General features: G+C 35.8%; 1 protein-coding gene across 9 annotated transcripts in view; it reads left to right on the forward strand.

Moving 5' to 3' along the window:
* The window catches only part of cher (filamin-A), a 339,402-nt gene that overhangs the window by 208,605 nt on the left and 109,756 nt on the right, over positions 1–21,041 (forward strand). For all 9 annotated transcript variants that reach the window (XM_068362656.1, XM_068362661.1, XM_068362662.1 and 6 more), the window contains 8 exons: positions 2,055–2,255; positions 2,393–2,530; positions 3,923–4,059; positions 4,453–4,573; positions 5,262–5,452; positions 5,588–5,803; positions 7,406–7,568; positions 12,721–12,945. In XM_068362656.1, the coding sequence (XP_068218757.1) occupies positions 2,055–2,255; positions 2,393–2,530; positions 3,923–4,059; positions 4,453–4,573; positions 5,262–5,452; positions 5,588–5,803; positions 7,406–7,568; positions 12,721–12,945 (1,392 nt within the window). The remainder of the gene's footprint in view (positions 1–2,054; positions 2,256–2,392; positions 2,531–3,922; positions 4,060–4,452; positions 4,574–5,261; positions 5,453–5,587; positions 5,804–7,405; positions 7,569–12,720; positions 12,946–21,041) is intronic.

Below are 21,041 nucleotides of genomic sequence, written 5' to 3' on the forward strand. Positions count from 1 at the left end.
AAACCCTCTATTAGATTTATTTTAAGGATAAATCTATTTTCCTTTGCTGGCATTTTCTTTTTTATTGTTTTCAATCTATGATTTCTTTTCATTCTCTTCTAGCCTTGCTTTCTTAGCCTAATTTTTGCTTTCAACAATTAATAACTTTTGTCTTAATTTCTCACCATTTTTTTTGCCTCATTTATATTTTAATGTATAAATGTGTGTGAATAGCTTTCAGCTTTCAAAAGGAAGCTGTGCATGAGATTAACCCAAAACTGCATTCTAGGGAATACAGGATGCCTTCAGTTCACCCTGGTAGGAAGGGGTTCTTAAGACCTTCCCAAAACCCTTTGTATTCCTTTTAAATTCTAATGTTTGAAAAGGTACACTAAAATAATAATATCAACTCTAATGCGGGTTGCTGAAGAACTTCGGTTCACACTACTAAAACCAATATCAGTATCAGATACATTGTACTTGTGTAAAATTTCCTTGACTATATTTTATTTTTCTATTGTCCATTACACTTTCAAACAGAGTAGCAGACATGTGCGGCATATATCTTTATTTGAAAATCTCCCAAAACTGCTGAATACAAACCCATTGGAACAAATGACACCCTGATTGCTGTTGTCTGGATTGAGAGTTTCCAGCTAGTCTCTCTCAACCAGATGTCTAATGGGGTCACAGTCTCTTTGGGCAAAGATTTTAATCCCTTGTTGTCACATGAGCCTAGCTTTACATTTATATTTTTATTGGCAACAAAGAGAAAAAATGCTTTCCTTAAATTGATAACAATGCATGAGAATACACAGTACTATACAGTATATAATATTGGAATGTCATTTTGCTGATTTTATTCTCGCACCACACGCACAAGAGTTGACAGGTTTGGTGTATGAATGAGCATGGATGCAAAGTACAGTAGTAGAATTTTAGTCTACTTGAAACTAATTTAAATTTACTTTACACTACTATTAAGGTAGTTCAAAACCAGTTTAGATTTACTTAACTATTAAGGTAGTTCAAAACTAATTTAGATTTACTACTGTTAAGGTAGTTTAAAGCTAATTTAGATTTACTTTATACCACTGTTAACCTAGTTAAAGAATTATGTAGATTTACTTTACACTGCTATTAAGGTAATTATAAATAATTTAGATTTACTTTACACTCCTATTAAGGTAGTTCTTAGCAATATTCTGTACAAAGTATTAATCTGAATATGAGGATGATAATTGCCCGAGTAGTACCTTGTTGATAGTAGCAATTGAAGTTAATTGAAGTATTCTATAATACTTTATTTGGGAATTAATACTTACTGTAAGAGGTACATATATGATATCTGTTAATAATCCGATAGTGTACAGATTTTAATCTGCTTATTTTCCTTTTCTCTCCCCTGCCCTTTTGCTCACTAATATACTAATTATATACCTGCTCAATAACCATGACACTCCCCCTGCCTCTGCTTGTGGATAAAACTCATTGACAATACATAAAAAAATTTTACTTTTAAAACAATCATTTCATGAACCATCACACACTTTTAATGCTGCAACAACTAAAAATACTTATGGCTTACACCAATTTTAACATTTTAATGTATAACAATTTTAATTAAAATTTAATTGCCAAATTTTGCTATAATTACACTTTTTTATAATATTGCTTCTCAAACGTGTAAATGACACTTGATAATGACTATGCTCTCAACTAATCATAATCTATTGTTAATGCTTATTTTATATTTAATTTCAATAAATGCTTTGTGATTTAATGGATATATTTATGAATACTGTACTTTGTAAAATGATACACTTCACTTCACATTGACTTTTAATCCATACTATTTATGTATAAAAAATGCTACTGTTGCAATGGTATATACAATGCTACACTATATGTACAATTTGTTTTTCTAAAAAAACAACCTCCCTTAGTAGATTACACTCCCTTTCATGATTATGATCCTCCCAGTCCTAATGTGCAGTCTTGCAATGTTCTAAGAAACTTGCGCTCCCCCTTTCTGTCGAAATCCTCAAGAGTTCCTCCTTCCGTTATCAATATAGATGCAGGGCGAGGCACACCTGAGGTCATTGTTCTGGATCCCTCGGGTCATAAGAACACTGTACCTGTCAAGACGCGTCAGATCAGTGAGGGCGTTTATCGGTGTGAATATGTTGCTTCTAGCATTGGTCTACATTCCATCAACATTTTCTTCGCTGGGCAGTCCATTCCAGGCAGTCCATTTGGTGTCAAGGTGTCCCCAGGTAAAAAGATGACAATTTCATTCATTATTGTAATGTACATACAGCATTTTGAAATATTCATTTGAAAACTATTTTAATGTAGAATTCAGATTCTTAAGTGATTCTTTTATCTGTTCTTATTTTTTACTTTCTTTTAGTGAGTGATGCCCGTAGGGTTCGAGCATCTGGCCGTGGACTTCAGCCAAATGGAGTTAGAGTGAAAGATGCTGCAGATTTCAAGGTGTATACAGAAGGAGCAGGAGAGGGTAATGTGGAAGTCAAAGTTATTGGGCCAGGTAAGCTGCTTTGTTGAATTTTTATTTGATTTCTATTTTGGCAGATTCTGTTCCTTCATGTTCAGTACAGTATTGATGTACAGTGTTGTACTATTGTATGATACAGTAAACCTTTTAATTTAGCATTTGTATTGAAGCATAATACAGTACTAGTATAAGACTTTTGTTATACAAAATGGATGTCTCTGTAATAGCCAATTTTGTCTTTAATCTACAGTTAAATAGATTGTAGTGAACGTAATATTACTGTTAGTAAGAAGGTATTATGTGAATTTAAGAAATAACTGTAAAGTATTTGCAGGAATTGAAAATGAAGATTATACCAATGAGGATGATAAAGATTTCTTGATCTCATGATATAAAAATGAAAGCTAGTCATTGAAATTAAAATCTTTTGAGTTATTAGTACAATATATTAATTTTCATTATTATTTCCAGATGACAATGAGTAAATTTTAATTATGACCTGGCAAGATAGGTTTTTTGCATTTCTAACAAGATGCATAAAACAATACTGTACAGTACTTAAATAAAAAAAAGTTTTTGGTATAGTAACATGAAAATTTCAGGGGCAGATATTTCATTTGAATAAAAAGTAAAGAATGAGCACACAAGAATAGTTCTCTCTTCTCTTTTTCCTAAAAACATCTAAAACCAAACCAGAAAACACCAGTGAAATAGGCATACATAATGCTCACAATACCGAACTGTAAATCTGAAAAAAACACATCTGCAAAAATATTTCAGAAAATAAATAAGTATTACTGTACTTAAAGTATGTGGTGTTTGAGTAGGAAAAGGCTGTGTACAAAGTTGGTTAAGCTTGTATATATTTTATGTACAGTACTTACAAATTTGGTGTTAAAATTATCAATTAATGGAAATAGCAGAATAAATTATTTTTGTATGGTGCATTTCATAGAATCACAGAAAGCGCCGAGTGGAATACGGGGATGGAGGATGAAATTGAATGGGAAATGAGTGTATGTAGAGAAAGGCCAACTAAAAATCTTAGGAGGAACCGAGATTCAAACAAGCTGGCATATACAAAAAGTGATCCAGTTTGGCCCTGGGTAGCTTAGAGAAACTTACACATATTTGCTGTTAAGGGGAATGAGTAGGTTTCCTGTTATTCTTATTGGTGTGGAGTGTCGTGGATTGACACTCGCTGACTACGTAAAATAAATGAGTGAATAGGGGTACAAACTTTAATTTGAATTAAAAGGATCATATTTAATATACTGTACCGTGCAGTATTAAATTTGATTACAAATGTGACATGAATTTGTGTGCGCTTAAAAAGTGTTAATATCTTTGCAGTTTATGTAAATCTACAGAGTAGGAAGTTAGATGTTTAAATTACTACTAAAGGGTTTTATATTCTAATTTCAGGTGGATCTCATGAAACGGTAAAGACAAAGCAAATAGATGCATATACATTTGAGTATGTGTATCATCCCAAGAAAGAAGGAAGATATATTGTAATGGTATCTTATGGTGGACAGGAGATTCCAAAGAGTCCATTTGAGGTAAAAGCTTTGATACTTTTAAAATATTTATGTACATGTCCAATATTTCTCGGTATCTAAGTTTAGTGGTCAGATATTCACATACTTTTTTAAAGGAGTTTATTAAATATTGCTCGGACTGGCATAGTTTTTTTTTTTTCCTCATGATTAGAATGTGCTTATCTTGAATGGTGGCCATATTTTACATTGCTCACATTACACCAGTAAATAAAGTATGGAGAGACACGCTTCAGTAGGTTGGCTACATTTCAAGTTGTGGTTTTACTTAGAAATAGTATCGAAGTAGATAACCCAGAAGACCAGTTCTTTGGATATTCAGGGAATGGAAATCTATCTAATGTATGTATTTACATAGTTAGGAAAGGTTTCTTTATTTTGATTTTTTTCTTTCAGGTGAACGTTGGTCCTTACAAGGAGACAAAAATCAGAGCCTATGGCCCTGGACTGAAGGGTGGAGTTGTGGGCACCCCAGCGCTATTTACTGTTGAAACTAATGGCGAGGCAGGAGCTTTAGGTAAAATAGTCTTTCAAAACCAACTATAATTTTTTTTTTAGGGCGACGTTAATTCTACAGTATGTAAATTACGCTTTTAGGGTTTTTTGTAGTTGTATCCTCACAAAGGATAAAGGACATCAATTGGATTTTTTTTTAAAAGAAATGAGATTTTCAAATCACTAAGAATAACTGGCAATTTGCAATACTATTTACCGAATTACACACAAAACCCATGGAAATTAACAATGTTATACTAAAAGCAGGAATTGGGTATAGAATAACACCAAGATGAGAAATCTGAGATTCCTTTATTGCTTGAAGTATCTGTAGAACCTTTATTATTTTTAATTCTCTTGAAAGCAGATGGTAACTATTATAGATTTGCTTTATTGTTTAGTTGATATACAGTAATTATTCAGATGGTATTGTTGCATTAATATTGATACTGTAGATTGCAATTCGTTCATTTTTTTTTGTACTGTAAAGATAGTCAATCATGCAGTTATAATCATGACATTCCCCATACTTGTGAAATATTGCTGATTCAAAATTATAAATATTTTTGTGGATTCTGCTGATGAATTTTGATTTTTCTCAAAGCAACATTTGAATCACTTCCCATGGAGCTTATCAGTTAAATATTTAGCATCAAATGATGGTTTTTTTTTTTAAGGAATTAACCATAGTCTGAATTTTTTCCGCTCAGGTTTTAGCATAGAAGGTCCCTCACAGGCTAAGATAGACTGTAATGACAATGGAGATGAATCTGCTGATGTTCGCTACTATCCTACAGTCCCTGGAGAATATGCTCTTCACATTTTATGCAATAATGAAGATATCCCAGGATCCCCATACATTGCTCAAATTCTTCCTAAAACAGATTACTATCCTGAGAAGGTAAGATTTTTGTGTTCAGGCCTTGGAAGAATTTATGTTCACATTTTTCTCAATATTAATAATTTTGCTTTTGAAAGATAAATGAAAATTACAATGTGTTTTTAATGAAGTCCTATTTTTACTTGCCCCATGCAGGTTAAATGTAAAGGACCAGGGTTGGAGAGAAATGGTGTTGTATCCGGACGGTTGACAGATTTCCACGTTGATACTCGTGAGGCTGGTGATGCTCCTCTGGATGTTACAGTTATGGATGCAAATTATCAGCCAGTCAAGTTAGATGCCAAGGATAATAAAAATGGAACCTATGACTTTGCATACAGACCAACGAGAGGAAATAAACACACAGTACAGGTACTGTTGGTCTGTTCATAAGATTATATCCTTTAAAGAAACTTAAAAAGTCTGTAATATGTTTCCTAATATCAGGGATCTTTTCTAAATATTTTATAGTAACCATTAACCCTTTTACCCCCAGGCTATTTTGAACTTTCCAACCCTTAACCCCCAGGGGTTATTTTTTTTCAAGCACATTTTTCAGTATATATTTTTTAAATTGCTCTAACAGCCTTACTTTTCGTCATAGAGAGGTCAGGTTGGTCTCATTCTCTTGGAAAATGCCTGAAGTTTCTCAAAAAATTATCAAAAATATGCAAAAAAAAATTGTAAATAGCAGTTTTTTGCAAGGACGTACCGGTACGTTCATGTGGGTAAAGGGATGTTTTGTGAAACGTACCAGTACGTCCTTTTGGGGGTAAAAGGGTTAAAAGGTAAGATAATCTCATTATTACAGTTTGTGTTATTTTGCAACATGTATGTATTTAGTTTAGGCAGTGTTATTTACCATTTTAATAGGTTTCTGTTGAAAATTTTATATTTTTATAAGTTGTGTCACAAAAATTGTCAAATTTGTGCTCAAAATATTCATAACCTTTTAACTTCTGTCATAAGTGAATTTATTTTTTTTCTAAAAGGGTTGAACTTGTCTGGTGTACTTTTTGTATCAGTATGTGGGATATAAACTAAATGTATGCCGTACTTTTTATCAATATGTGGAATATACACTAATAAAAGAAATTTTACATGCAAAGGAAGAAAATTACCGTGCAGTCATATTAGTGAAATAGATGTTGGTTGCAACATTGTCCTGTTAACAGTATTGGATGTAACAGATGCTATAATAGATGCTTAGGATTGCAAAATCTTCATGAGATTTTAATGCAAAGGAAACGGAGATGAAGATGGTATGAAAGAGAATAGCCAAAGAATGGATTAATTGGAATGAGATTGCTAGACTACTAATTAATATTAGTATCACTGTAAGAAATAGAGCAAAATATTACATTACATAGATACAGCATTGTTGTAAGTGCTGACAAAATAGAATGCTGGAAACTTTTAAAATGTGTGATTATAGAAGGCTTAGATTTATCTAGTTTGGAGTAGGAAAATCATATCACGATGATGAGGATGTAGGGAGATGTGGTAACTGGCAACTTGAAAATAAAAAGTGATGCCATATGTTTAAGATGGTATGGACTTATCGTATACTGTAAAAAGTGAATAATTGTCAGTAAAAAATGCAGTAGATAGGAAATAAAAAGACAATGTTTATGAAGGTTTAAGAAATGCCTGGAAAAAGGCTTGGAGGAAGACCTGAATTAGGGGGATATTCGGGAAATAAGGCACACGACAAGAGTGGAAAGTACTTTTTTCATGTCAAATAGCTTAAATGAAAAACTAGTGAAAACATTAAAGATTTTATATGCTTTTGTATGGTAAAACTAGATACCATTGATTTTTACTAAAAATGATTATTGCAAATAACCAGTTGACATGTCAATCTAGGGAATAGTATTAAAACCATTGATTTAAAGTTAATATCCTGAGATGTGTTATAATACTTTTTTGGTGGACTTTGTGAATTGTTAATTGACTAGTTTATCTCCATTTCAGGTTTCTTACGGTGGAGTGGGAACAGAAAACTCTCCATACAGAGTCTTTGTTTCCGAGCCTACAGACCCTGGTGCAGTGAAGGTATTTGGACCTGGTGTCGAACGTGGTGTCAAGTCAAATACTCCTACTCACTTCAATATTGATTGCCGTGAAGCTGGACCAGGTTTGTTATAGAGCATCTCTCTCTCTCTCTCTCTCTCTCTCTCTCTCTCTCTCTCTCTCTCTCTCTCTCTCTCTCTCTCTCTCTCTCTCATACAGTATTACCTCTGTTATACTCTCACTCATAAAGATTATTTTCAATGTAAAAACTTTTCTAATGAGAAAAGTGCAATATTCAATTATATAGTTTGAATACCATTCCATGATATACATTGTAAAAACAAATTTTGTGATTCTGAAAGATCTGAGGTTTGAAATGCTGTATGACAATATTTGCAGACATACAGTAATGTAACCTATTTTTTCTATCTTGGAGAGCATTTTGATATTGTTTGTTCCTATGCAGTACAAACCCTCGTCCTTTATTAGGGGTAGGTTCTGGCAACAGCTGGTAATGGCCAATGAAGATTTATAAAGGTTCTGGTAACTGCCGCCCAGTACCACTGTAGGTCTTGGTCTGCCAGAACGCCAAGCCTCCATTTGAGATTCTGGCCGTGATATTGAACAGATATGTTCCCACCGCTCTCTCCACTTGGCCTGAAGGTTTCTGCTCTGTTTCTAATCTTTTTCTCTTATTAAAGGATGAATGTTTGTGAATCTGGTAAGTTAAGGGCTTTCCACAATTGCCAGATCATCATAGTGGAACATTCATGAGTAAGGTTGAACTTGATTCTCACCTTTGTGTCCAATGTGCAGATGGCACTATTGTACTTTGGATTCCCCTTTTGATTTGTGCAGGTGGTGGTTGTCCACCCAGTGGATGAGATTCCAATGCAGGAAGTATATGAAAGCCAAGTTTTATCGTTCTCCTTTTGCTTCTGAATCTTAACATTCCGGATCTTTTTCAGTTCTCTCCTTGGAAAGCTAACTGAAGAAGATTGGCAATGTTTGTTCACAAGCACTTTCGTTCAAGACGATAGACTCCCCTGCTTGCCTTAGAAAAGAGAGATTGTCTATGCTCCAAGACAATGTATGATAGACTCCCCAGCTGTTGAGGAAGGAGAAAACCAGCCGATGCTCTCTGCAAGTCTGATGAGGAGTGCCATTGCTACAGAAGTTCTCTCCTGTGTTATTGAAGCGTTCTCCTGCTCCATTAAAAGAGAAACTCCAGACTGTGGCATCGAATCGGTCTCCTGCACCTTTGCCCTATTTGTCTCACAGGAGTAATGACTTCTATGTTAAAGACTGTCTCCAAGGGATTGGCTTATTCATCAGGAAGTGAAAACAGCTGTTTTTCAGGTTATACTGCTGTGCCTGCAGCTACAGCTGTATTGAAAATGCCTGTTTCCCCACCAAGGATTGTTTTACCTACACTTGGGTAGCAGTTGCTTCTCCCAAGAAATGACAAATACTGTGTGTCTCCTTCATAGAAAATGGGAACCTCAAAGTAGCAAGGCGTTGGGTGCGAGTGTTAGGTCTACAGGGCCACGAGAGCAGCTGAAATGCGACCAAGAGCTACGCCAACCACGTGCACAAGTTTCTCAGTAGAGAGAGAGGGACCGTCAACCATGAGGGCATGACCCTCTTCCATAAGTCGACCTACAACAAGTGCCACGTAACCCTTGGCTCATAAGCGCAAGTACCAGGAGAAAGTGCTACTCAACAGTGCCCAACTCCCACTACAAAAGCTTACGTATCCTCGTCCTATTGCCCGCTCTGAGAAGAGGCGACATTCACATGATATGTCAAGTCCTCTTTGAGAAAATGGCCAAGACTAAACCAGCTAAGGTAGCAGAACGATCGGGTCGGTTTCCTCCTTTCCCTAGGGTCATACAAAATAAGAGATGAAGGAAGTCCCAAGCTCTCTGCAGGTTTACAACTTGTGCTCATCGAAGTCTCCAAAGAGATGACACAACAAAGGGTAGTGACTATCCTTTCATAGTTATGGATTATCCCAATGACTGCTAAAAGGGGCCAGCTGCAACCGGAAGATCCTCGGTTGAACCTCCCAAGGAACACCGGAGAGTACACTTTCTCCCAGAGAGGGTCAAGTTCAATGGAAGAAACATCTCCTCATAGATCGGCTGAAGAAACACAGCCACAACTGGGCCAGATCCCTGATGAGTCGGATCCTTGCTCAACAAGACGTGCTGGGTCATCTCGCCTTTTTCCCTTCTCCAAGGGAGAGAGAGTTAGAGAATAGTAAGATGTCGCTTAAAAGAACGAACTACAGTCCCCTGTAGAGGACCTTGAGTGCTGTAACTTGCCAGCAATCACAACCACATGCAATGCTGCTGAAGCAGCTACTCATGAGAGAAAAGGCAAAACAAACATTCCTATTTATAATATCAAATTACCAGAATCAGTCCATTTGCTGAAAGCACTAGGCTAAGCAAAGGCGTATCTGACAAGGACCTCGTCAGGGGTGGCATTCCTCCCCCATGCCACTACCTGTTGGGGGACGTCTCTTGAGTTGGTGGACAAGGTCGCAATTCCACGGGGCAGACCTTGTACAGTTGGAGGCTCTTTGCATCTGATATCGCATCCCGTTCCCCAACTCTCCCTTCTCTCACTCCAGTGCTGATGAACCAGTCATTGTATTCGAGAGCCTTTGTTCTCAAATCTACTAAATCTGTTGGAGATTGTAATTTCAGGCAATTTGATTTTTCAAATTTTACTTATCCTAGCCATTGTCTGATTTGTTTTTTCCAATCTTTCATTACACTCCAATTCTAAAGACCCTGTGTTAGAGATCATAGTTCCTAAATACTTAAATGATTCTACCTCATTAATCCTTTCTCCTTCCAATTATATTTATCTTCCATTGCATTTTCTGCTCTCATCATGTCCTTTCTTTTATTTATCCTTTGTTCCATTCAGTGGAACAATTCAACAAATTTTAAAAGTAATTTGTATTTTTCCTATCTATACAAACCCAAGTCCTTTAGGTTCCATTTCTTGCCTCCTAGGCAGAATCTCAATGCACTGGCAGACAGTCCTACAGAGGTACTGGGCACCGGTTGCCAGAATCCTGATAATTCATCATTGGCTATTGCCAGTTGTCGCCAGAATCTACCCCTACTAAAGGGCTCAAGTTTATATAGCTTGGGGAAGTAGATATTACTTTTAGAATTTGTGATGTTTAGTATGTTGGAGACCAAATTTCCCTAAAAGTAATGTAACCCTACAGTAGTAGAGTTGTAACTCAGAAATATTTATCACCAAAATATTTTTCAACCAAAGTTACACATTTAATTATTCTGGAATTACTGTATCAATGTCAGTAATACCCTTGCCAAATATTTGGGTAAAAAATTTTAAATATTGTATCTTTATTGAAATTTAGCTTGCAAAATAAATGATATTCATAGAGTTTCGGTAAGATGTGTATGTAATTAATTTACACTTTGTAAGTTTTCATACTTAAGATTTAGAGACTTGATATAATGTTATTATATGTACCGGTAATAAAATGCTACTTTTGATGGGAAAACGCGAGTTCGTATTATGCTTAAAGTGAATGTTATTGTTTGCCCGTGTGACTCTGTTAGGCATTTTATTTAGGTTCTTTATATCTGATTTTGTTATTACAGTACTCATGACCTGTATAATCTGTGATTCATTCATATTTAGTATTTACTCTTGATTACATACTGTGTTAGAGATCTGGAGAAAGCATATGATAGAGTTGATAGGGAAGCAATGTGGAATGTGATGAGGTTATATGGAGTTGGTGGAAGGTTGTTGCAAGCAGTGAAAAGTTTCTACAAAGGTAGTAAAGCATGTGTTAGAATAGGAAATGAAGTGAGCGATTGGTTTCCGGTGAGAGTGGGGCTGAGACAGGGATGTGTTATGTCGCCGTGGTTGTTTAACTTGTATGTTGATGGAGTGGTGAGAGAGGTGAATGCTCGAGTGCTTGGACGAGGATTAAAACTGGTAGGCGAGAATGATCATGAATGGGAGGTAAATCAGTTGTTGTTTGCGGATGATACTGTACTGGTAGCAGACACAGAAGAGAAGCTTGACCGACTAGTGACAGAATTTGGAAGGGTGTGTGAGAGAAGGAAGTTGAGAGTTAATGTGGGTAAGAGTAAGGTTATGAGATGTACGAGAAGGGAAGGTGGTGCAAGGTTGAATGTCATGTTGAATGGAGAGTTACTTGAGGAGGTGGATCAGTTTAAGTACTTGGGGTCTGTTGTTGCAGCAAATGGTGGAGTGGAAGCAGATGTACGTCAGAGAGTGAATGAAGGTTGCAAAGTGTTGGGGGCAGTTAAGGGAGTAGTAAAAAATAGAGGGTTGGGCATGAATGTAAAGAGAGTTCTATATGAGAAAGTGATTGTACCAACTGTGATGTATGGATCGGAGTTGTGGGGAATGAAAGTGATGGAGAGACAGAAATTGAATGTGTTTGAGATGAAGTGTCTGAGGAGTATGGCTGGTGTATCTCGAGTAGATAGGGTTAGGAACGAGGTGGTGAGGGTGAGAACGGGTGTAAGAAATGAGTTAGCGGCTAGAGTGGATATGAATGTGTTGAGGTGGTTTGGCCATGTTGAGAGAATGGAAAATGGCTGTCTGCTAAAGAAGGTGATGAATGCAAGAGTTGATGGGAGAAGTACAAGAGGAAGGCCAAGGTTTGGGTGGATGGATGGTGTGAAGAAAGCTCTGGGTGATAGGAGGATAGATGTGAGAGAGGCAAGAGAGCGTGCTAGAAATAGGAATGAATGGCGAGCAATTGTGACGCAGTTCCGGTAGGCCCTGCTGCTTCCTCCGGTGCCTTAGATGACCGCGGAGGTAGCAGCAGTAGGGGACTCAGCAGTATGAAGCTTCATCTGTGGTGGAAATGTGGGAGGTTGGGCTGTGGCACCCTAGCAGTACCAGCTGAACTCGGCTGAGTTCCTGGTTAGGCTGGAGGAACGTAGAGAGTAGAGGTCCCCTTTTTTGTTTTGTTTCTTGTTGTTGTCGGCTACCCCCCAAAATTGGGGGAAGTGCCTTTGGTATATGTATGTACATACTGGTATCAGTAATCTAATTTATTTTAAAATTGTATCAAACTATTTATGAGCTAGTGCTGTATGATGAAATGAGTATAAGCATGCACAAGAAAATTGGCTAATTAAGTTGTAGTTCAGGTTTCCAAATTAGTCTACATATTTTGCATTTTTGTTGGCCTCTTTAGATAATGATTAATTGGAGTTTTAATTTTTTGTCTAACACAGGAGATGTTCAAATTGCATTGACAAATGCTCAAGGCCAGGATATTCCAATAGACATACAAGACAATGGTGATGGAACCTTCACAGTTGAATACCTCACGCCAACTCCAGGAGACCACAGAGTTACCGTCCTCTATGCTTGCTCAGAAATTCCCCAGTCTCCAATTGTTGTGCCTGTTCAACCTCATGTTGATGTCACTAAAGTTAAAGTGGATGGCCTGGAACCAAGTAAGTGCCCCTTCTTGTCAATTATTAGTACTTTTTGGTTAAGGTGATATCACATCTTTAGCAATAACTTTTTTTTTCAATGGCTTTCATCATCAAAGTAGTTTATTATTGTGAGCAATATCTGATTGGATAGAATCCAGGTATTTAGGAAATAGTCCTTTAAGTTTTTAATCAACTGTCCAATTATCTAGTCACTTGAATGACTATATGTCAAGAGAAATTTCCATTTTCACAAAATTAGGAGGGAAAATGTAGGAATTTTCAAATTCTTAAATTAGGAAGCTTAAATGTGAATTTGTAAAATATCTTTGATATTCTTGGATACTCTACTACTACTTATCTAGCTTACTATGAGGCAAAATATAATCTTGACAGTATATAACAGAACCCCTTTTTGCCTAAAAATAAATAGGCTGCTTTAAGTACTTACTGTATTTGTGTGGTAGGTAGTTTTATAAATTTAAACAAGGAATTAGGAATTAACATTATGTATGTCTATGAACCTCCCTGATGTTCTTGTTGCTTCTCTCTGGAAAATAAATTTTATTGACATTTACTCTTAGAACTAAAATAATTTAGTGTTTGCTTTCCTTTCAATAGACTTGTGCCCATTGTAAGATAACAAGACAATCTACTAGTTAATGGCAACTACCGATGGCATTTTCGAGCCCCAGATCCTCTTGTCTTTTCACTTTGTGTTGACTATGACTTGTTGACGGCTCTTGACTCCAGATTATTTAAATAATTATGAGTGAAAGTTCAAAGGTCTCACTGTTCCTCTTTTGAACAAGTTATGTTTCTATGGTTGCTGGCCATATTTAAAGTTCAAAGTGTTAAAGAACACTTGGATTTAGCTCGGGGAAACTTCAGAGAAGACTAGTCTAGTTTATTATAGTGGAGACGATGGCAATAATGACACCCCAGGACCAAATTCCAATGCATATAGCAATTAATGAATCAAGTATTGATAGTGATGAGCTTCAAAAGCTTTAAACATCTTCTGTGAAATCTCAGAGGGCCAGTCAGTTTCTAATTACAGGCAGTACTTCTGAACTAACCCTAACTTGACTTACTGAATCTAGTCTAGTGGTTCTATTGTTCCATTCAGTAAGGTATCTGATGGTGCTCAGTCTGATGATACACAGTGCATGATAGATTTGAAATCCTCTCATAGAGCCTTAAATTCTTTATGTATTTAGCCCCTTCTCCTATAAAACCCTTGCCTTCTCGCAATCTTAGCCAATCTTTTAAACAATTAGATTGAAAGGCAGGAGACAGAGTTGGTAGCCTGGATTCTAACGTCCCTCCACTTACTGAAGTAAGTGCACTCTATATAAACCTTATATTTCATGTGTGGATGGCATGTGATATCTTATGATTTCCTTTAAAAAAAATTTATTTGATAAAGTTTTTGCAAAAGTTGATTGGTTCCATAAGCTCAGCCAATAGTTCATCATGGGTTAACTCTAATGGGATGAATATATGTAGTAGTACCTCTACTGCTAAAACGATTCCCTTGGAAAACAAATGTGCAGCAGCTCCTATGCAATGGTGTAAACAAACGGGAAGAACAGTAAGTAGTGGTCTTGGTTCATTCTTCTGAACTGGAATATGTGGATAAAGAAAAGGGCAGAAAAACCAGACTACAATTAGGTATATCTTTTCAAGAAGTTATCGCTGATAAATATCCTTGATTTTTCAAGGTAAATTTTGAGGCTTATACTTCCAAACTTTTGGAGATGCCTCTTCCAAGATGGTATACTGTATATCGCTCAATTCTACCATTTTGTTTTAGATAGAATCTCTAGATTATTTCAAGTACAAAGAAAAGCTGGTAATTTTAGTTTTCATTTAAGCCAACTATGCCCTAGACATTCTGTCTTACAGAAGATATATCAGTTACTGAACCTTGATCTGAATTTAAATTTATTATCCTGTATTGAGCCTACTAAATCTTCATATGTAGGGTTTGCGAGTGGGTTTACTGAAGAAATACGGTTTGTAAGTAATTAAGTAAACTATTCTTGAATTAATCTCATTTGCAGATTCTATTGTAGGAATTTATTTTGTGATGGAAAAGAAATTTGTTGGCCATCAGGATTTGAATTTGTTTTTGGATTCTCTGATATTTTTAGTTGAAACTGTTTCAGATGGAGTTTCCAAGGCTGTAACAGCCGTTGTGTATTCTGAGTTTTAATATTAGAATAAGAATGGGCCTCATTGGTTGAGACAGGCCCTGAACCACTGAAAGATTCAATGATTTCTTAACCTATTTATGTAAATGGTATTAATTGCTTTCTAGAAATACCTAGGGTTTTGCCTGTAAACCTGTAGTTTTTGACAGCTTTAGAATTGTTGTATCAGTGGTAGAACATCAGGATTCTGATCTAGTAGATGTTCTGGAAGAGTTGCCAGTCAGACTCGAAAATTTTATCTTAGAATGCTATGACAGGCCTTCCCTGCAAGTCCCAGCAGGAAGAATACTTTCCCACTATTATCATGTTTGCGAGAGCTATCGTCGGAATCTTGTTGATGCTAGCTGTAGTCAAGTTACCTAATCTCTTTGGACTTCAATCCTTCCTTGTCCAAGAACCAATCTTATTTTCAAGTTTTGTAACAAATACAGCAAAGACACAGATTTCTGCAAGAAAAAAAGGTGGTAGAAGAATTCTTGACCCCTGCTCAAGGGCTTTACAAGAAGTTATTCTTAGTCCCCAAAGTTTTAGGGAGTTAAAGACTAATCCTAGATGTCTTAACCCTCAAGTTTGCAGTTCTTATAAAGTTTCATGGAAGCTCCCTCAACAGCTCTTGGGGCAATAAAGAAAGAAGATTGGGTATTTTCAATAGACCTGTCAGAGGCATCTTTTCTCATCCAATTCATCTGTCAGAAGAAATATCTTCTTTTCGTCAACGAGTGAAAGATTTGCCTATTCAAGTGCTTCTGTTTTGTTCTTGGGATGGCCCCTCAAGAGTTCACAAGGATGGTGGTCCCCATCTCAAAATGGTTGAGAAAATAGGTAAGAGTTCATTTATACCAGACTGGCTATTTTTGAATTTGTTAGAAAGAATTCAGGTGCAGCAGGTTACTGAAATGGTTGGGGGATCTTTTTGGTTCTAATGGGGAAGATTCAATATTTGGCAATGATTATAAAGCAATTCCTTGACAGGTTTTCTTCTATTGTTGAATAAATTCAAAAGGATGAAATCAGTCAGATTGGAACTGGATGAAACTTCTAAGGACTATAACTTTCTTGGAGTAACTCATTCTGATGGGATGCCTAAAGACGAGCGTTTTCCAGTTTCATCTTGATCTACATTGGAACAGAAGAGACGATCTAGACACAATCTATTTTTAATCTATTTGTAATGAAAAAAAAAAATTTGTCAAGTTGATGGGACAATTACAGATGGTTATACGAAAGATTTTCTTTACAAATCAAAATTCCTGACCTTTCTTTGTTTGTAGATGATTCAAATATGGATTGGGAAAAGTAAATATTTTGAATCTGTCTGGAAAATGTACATCAAAGGAGTCAACTCTTCCTATTAATTGCCAAAATCTTCCGGCAATATTCAAGGCTCCTTAGGACCAGAAACCACAGGTGGTAATTAAGACTGTGGCTGTGTTTTCAGGTGACACAATGGTATTGACCTGTCTGGAACCAAGGAAGGACAATTTCATGATTCCTTTATCAGATACTGGAGTTGCAACTGACCTGGATAAACTTAGTGGAATAAACCTTCTCCCTCAGTTTATTCTGGGAAAATATAACGTCTTGGTAAATAAGTTAAGAAGGAAAAGTCAGATTCTTCCAATCAAACGTAGACATGTTTGCAACATTACTGAACAAAATGATAGCACCATTTCCAGATCTTGGATCTATAACAGGGAAGATAGATGACCCATTACGAGACTAGCCAAATCTAGATTTTGCAAATTTCCACCATTCGTCGTGATTTGAAATGTGATACAAGTTCAGAATTTCTACAACAGCAGGATGATGCACATAACATTCTCAAATGTTATGGTTCTCACATCTGTGTCCTCTGTTATCATAATATCTGAGAAGGTTGCCATATAAATCAATCTTCTCAGACAATCTATTACAAAGGAGATTCATCCAAACTCATCCGTGCTACATATAGTTCCATGGATACTATCTGTATCTAAGACAACTGAATGTTTTTCATTGGTGTAAATCTATGAATGTATTAATGATGAACTATTGTACTTTGAATATTGTTTAATTTTCATAATTCCCTTTTTATGGCAAGGAACTTTCAATTTCAGCCATTAAAGGATATAGATCCTTGCTTAATTATGTATGCGAGCATCTGAGATTAGATCTATCCGTTTCAGGTATTAGAGCTTTTAATATTTAAAAGACCTTCAGTAGTCAGGTATTATTTTTTTTTAATTGAACCTTTGGGAAATCTTTCATTTAAAGAACTTGCAGCGTAAACACACTTTCCTGTTTGGGTTGGCTTCAGCAAAATGCTTAAGTTTACTATAAACACAGTCTTCTGAGGTAGGCTTTGTGGGAACAAAAGATATCTCTTTTGCTTACTATCAGAACTAAGAATGATTGTAGGACTAAGAGTTTGCCATAATCTTCCAAATCTCTCATTTGGAAAAGGATATGAGCATTACACAAGAAAATAGATCTCTTGGTCCAGTAAGAGTTGCTTGGTATTATTTGGACAAAATACAAACGTTAGAGGTAGTGTTTCTAATTTGTTTGGGGATTAGAATCCAAAGTGTCCTCTGTCCAAAAATGCTGTGTCCTATACTTGTTATAGTTAGTCATGGCAACTCTCAAAGTCAAATAAAAGCTTTTGAGTGTTTGATATCAAAGTGCAGCTACATCCCTTAATTTTTGCATAAATCTTTCTTTGGAAAGGATTTTACATCGATGATACACTGTCAATTTTTACCAAACATTATTGTAGATTTCTGGTTTGTTTATTAAGATAATTGGTCTTAGGTCCTATTTTGGCTACTGGCTGTAGTCTAATACAGCCCACTGTAACATTTTTGGGTTTAGTTGATTAATAAATATGTAATTAAGAAACGATCTGGAGTCCCGTATTTCAAGATGTATTTTAAGGTGTTTTTTTCCATTAATTAAGACTACATGCGAGTCTAGAAGGTTAATTTTTTTAATTTAGATGTATGAATGACCTATATCTTTCCTTCTCTGGCGACCCACAGCGTGTGGGAGTCGACAATATAAAATCAGGAAAAATTAATAGAAATAAAGGGAATTTTATTAATGAATTTATTTTCATACGACTGATCATACACAACCCTCCTCCCCACTAACTTGTGGTGCCAAGAAGATAGGGGGCAGGGATTGCCATTAACCCTTTTACCCCCAAAGGACGTACTGGTACATTTCACAAAAACCATCCCTTTACCCCCATGGACGTACCAGTACGTCCTTGCAAAAAAATGCTATAAAATTTTTTTCATATTTTTTATAATTTTTTGAAAGAATTTAGGCATTTTCCAAGAGAATGAGACCAACCTGACCTCTCTATGACAAAAATTAAGGCTGTTAGAGCAATTTAAAAAAAATATACTGCAAAATGTGCTGGGAAAAAAATAACCCCCTGGGGGTTGGAAATTTCCAAAGAGCCTGGAGGTAAAAGGGTTAACTGCTAGATTGTCTCATTACTTTACTATTGAAAAGAAAGTAAATCATAATTTTTTTAGTTTTATGGGTACGTCATTAAAAACTGAGCTTCTAGAGAGAAGCAATATGAACATCAGTTGAGTATAGAAAAAAAAAAATTTATTGAAGCCATTTTATTGGCCTTCATGTAGGATATTTTTATCAGGGAGATGATGCATTATATTTAGATTTTCTTATTTCATCACATTGTAAATGATACCAGTTACGGGCAAAATACTTTGTTATATTTGTCAAAACTTGTTCATACTCTTATACATTATTATTGTATGCAGTACAGTATATATTTTTATGGATGCATGTAGCTTTTAAAATTGAGAAGGGAAAGTCTGTTTCAGAGCAAATTTGTATTACTGATAAGAATTGCTGTATTAGTTTAAATACAAACAGTTGTGATGGGTAAAGTTTAGAGAAGAAATTCATCCCTTAGAATGAATGAATGATTTGAAGTTCTTTGGCATCCTGACATCAAAGGTTAAATCATTCATTCATTCAAAGGGATGAATTTCTCTTTAAACTTGGCCTATCACAACTGTTTGTATTTAAATTTATACAGTAATTCTAATCAGTAATACTTGAAAAAATTTTTCTTGCCACTTTTATGACTATTGTGGGTTCAGTTGAAGACAAGCATGATGTCATGTTGCATTGATTTTTTGTATATATATATATTTTTTTCTAGTATTTCATAGAGGTTCAAGGAAATTCCGAGTCATTGGCTAAAGTAAACAATTAATCATATTCTAGTCAGGCTTCGGCTACTGTAATGTCTGTTTAACAACAGCTTTTACTCCGCAACCTTGTATCAGATCAGAATTAGGTGCACCTGTACAGTATAATGTTCCTATTAAGGTTATGAGAAGATGTGGGTTGATAGTGGTTTTGATCAAGCTTGTTTATTCATGTATAGTGTCTTTATTTTTTTAATATATAGTACTTTAGATTCATGTTTTTTATATTTAGTTTAATGGCAGATATCAAATGTGTCAAAATATACCTTTTGTTAATAGGAATGTAGTGAAAAACCTGTTCAATTGATGGTTAGTAGTGAGAGATGAAAGGTAATTATTAGACAGAAACCAAATTATAAATAGGGTTGGTTTGGTTTTGAATACATTTATCATTTCATTGCTGGCAACAGGAAAGCAATGAGAGGCCAGCTAAGTGAACTGTTTTTTCTAATGTAACGATGTCTAAATAATTCAAGGTTTTCAATAGCAAAAGCTGTTAAACAATAGTTTTTAAATCTGCACCATGCATTGAATGACTTCCTAATTTTGAATGTAATCTCAAATTACAAAATACAAATACTCTTGGTGTTTGTCCCTACACGAATACAAACCTTCGTCCTTTAATAGAAGTGCTGTGTGCTTTTAGCGAAGCTGGATAAGTCTCTTAAAATTCTTAACTAGGTGGCAGTAGTTAGCCCCGCCTATCTGACTAGCTACTGAATTCTTACTTTTTCAGTTGGCAAGGAGTACAGACTTACTCCTACCACCCTTATCTGGGGGTGGGTGGGTGTGGTTGTGGGTGGGTGTGTGTGTGTGTGTTTTTTTTTTTTTTTTTTTTTTTTTTTTTTTTTTTTTTTTTTTTTGACAAAGGTTTTGCAGTCTTTTCTGTTAACTGTATCTGTGGAACAGTTATGTTTAACTGCTTATTTATCCTTGTTCTTGTTGGACAGCATTGCTGTTTGCTCTCTCCTCGTTAGTATAGTCTTATAACATGAGGAAGGGGTCTACCCTTGGGCTTCACTGTGGTTTTATCGGAGGAAGCCATTTCAGAGAGAGGGATAAGGGTGCCTATTTTTCACCTTACCAGTAACACATACAGGGTGGCTACTATGCAAGTGAGGTTGGTAAAGTACTCTTAGAGTGTAACATTGAGGTATGACAAGCATTAGTCTGTGACTAAGGTCAACGGAAGGGGCTGTATTTCACAGACCCTTAACAAGCAGGTGCATTGTTTGGAAGTTGACATGGTAGAGCAGTTTGCAAGGCTCATCCAGGCAAGAGTACAGTTTGAGCAAAGACACTCTGCTACATAGATTCAGTGTAAGATTCAGTTGTGATCCTTATATCATTGCATGACTGAATAGCTTCTACTTAAGTTTTTCACAATAGCCAGACAGGCTCGCCATTTAGTTGGAAAAGAACCTTTTTTTTTTTCTATTTTTATTTATTTATTTTTTTCTGCCCCCAGTCCTAGTTCATCAGCGGTGTTCAAGGACATACGCTTCTTTCTTTCCACCCACCTTTCCGTTTTGCCGATCACCCACTAGTCTATCAATTACAGCAAGATTTAGTATGACCTGATCTCTCCCAAGCTGCTATATGCTGAATAATATCTGGTGAAGGATACCACGCAGCCCTTAATCAAAGTTTTTAACTATAGTAAGTCATAGGT

Source organism: Palaemon carinicauda, chromosome 39, assembly GCF_036898095.1.
Source record: "Palaemon carinicauda isolate YSFRI2023 chromosome 39, ASM3689809v2, whole genome shotgun sequence".
In the NCBI taxonomy this organism is placed as follows: domain Eukaryota; kingdom Metazoa; phylum Arthropoda; class Malacostraca; order Decapoda; family Palaemonidae; genus Palaemon; species Palaemon carinicauda.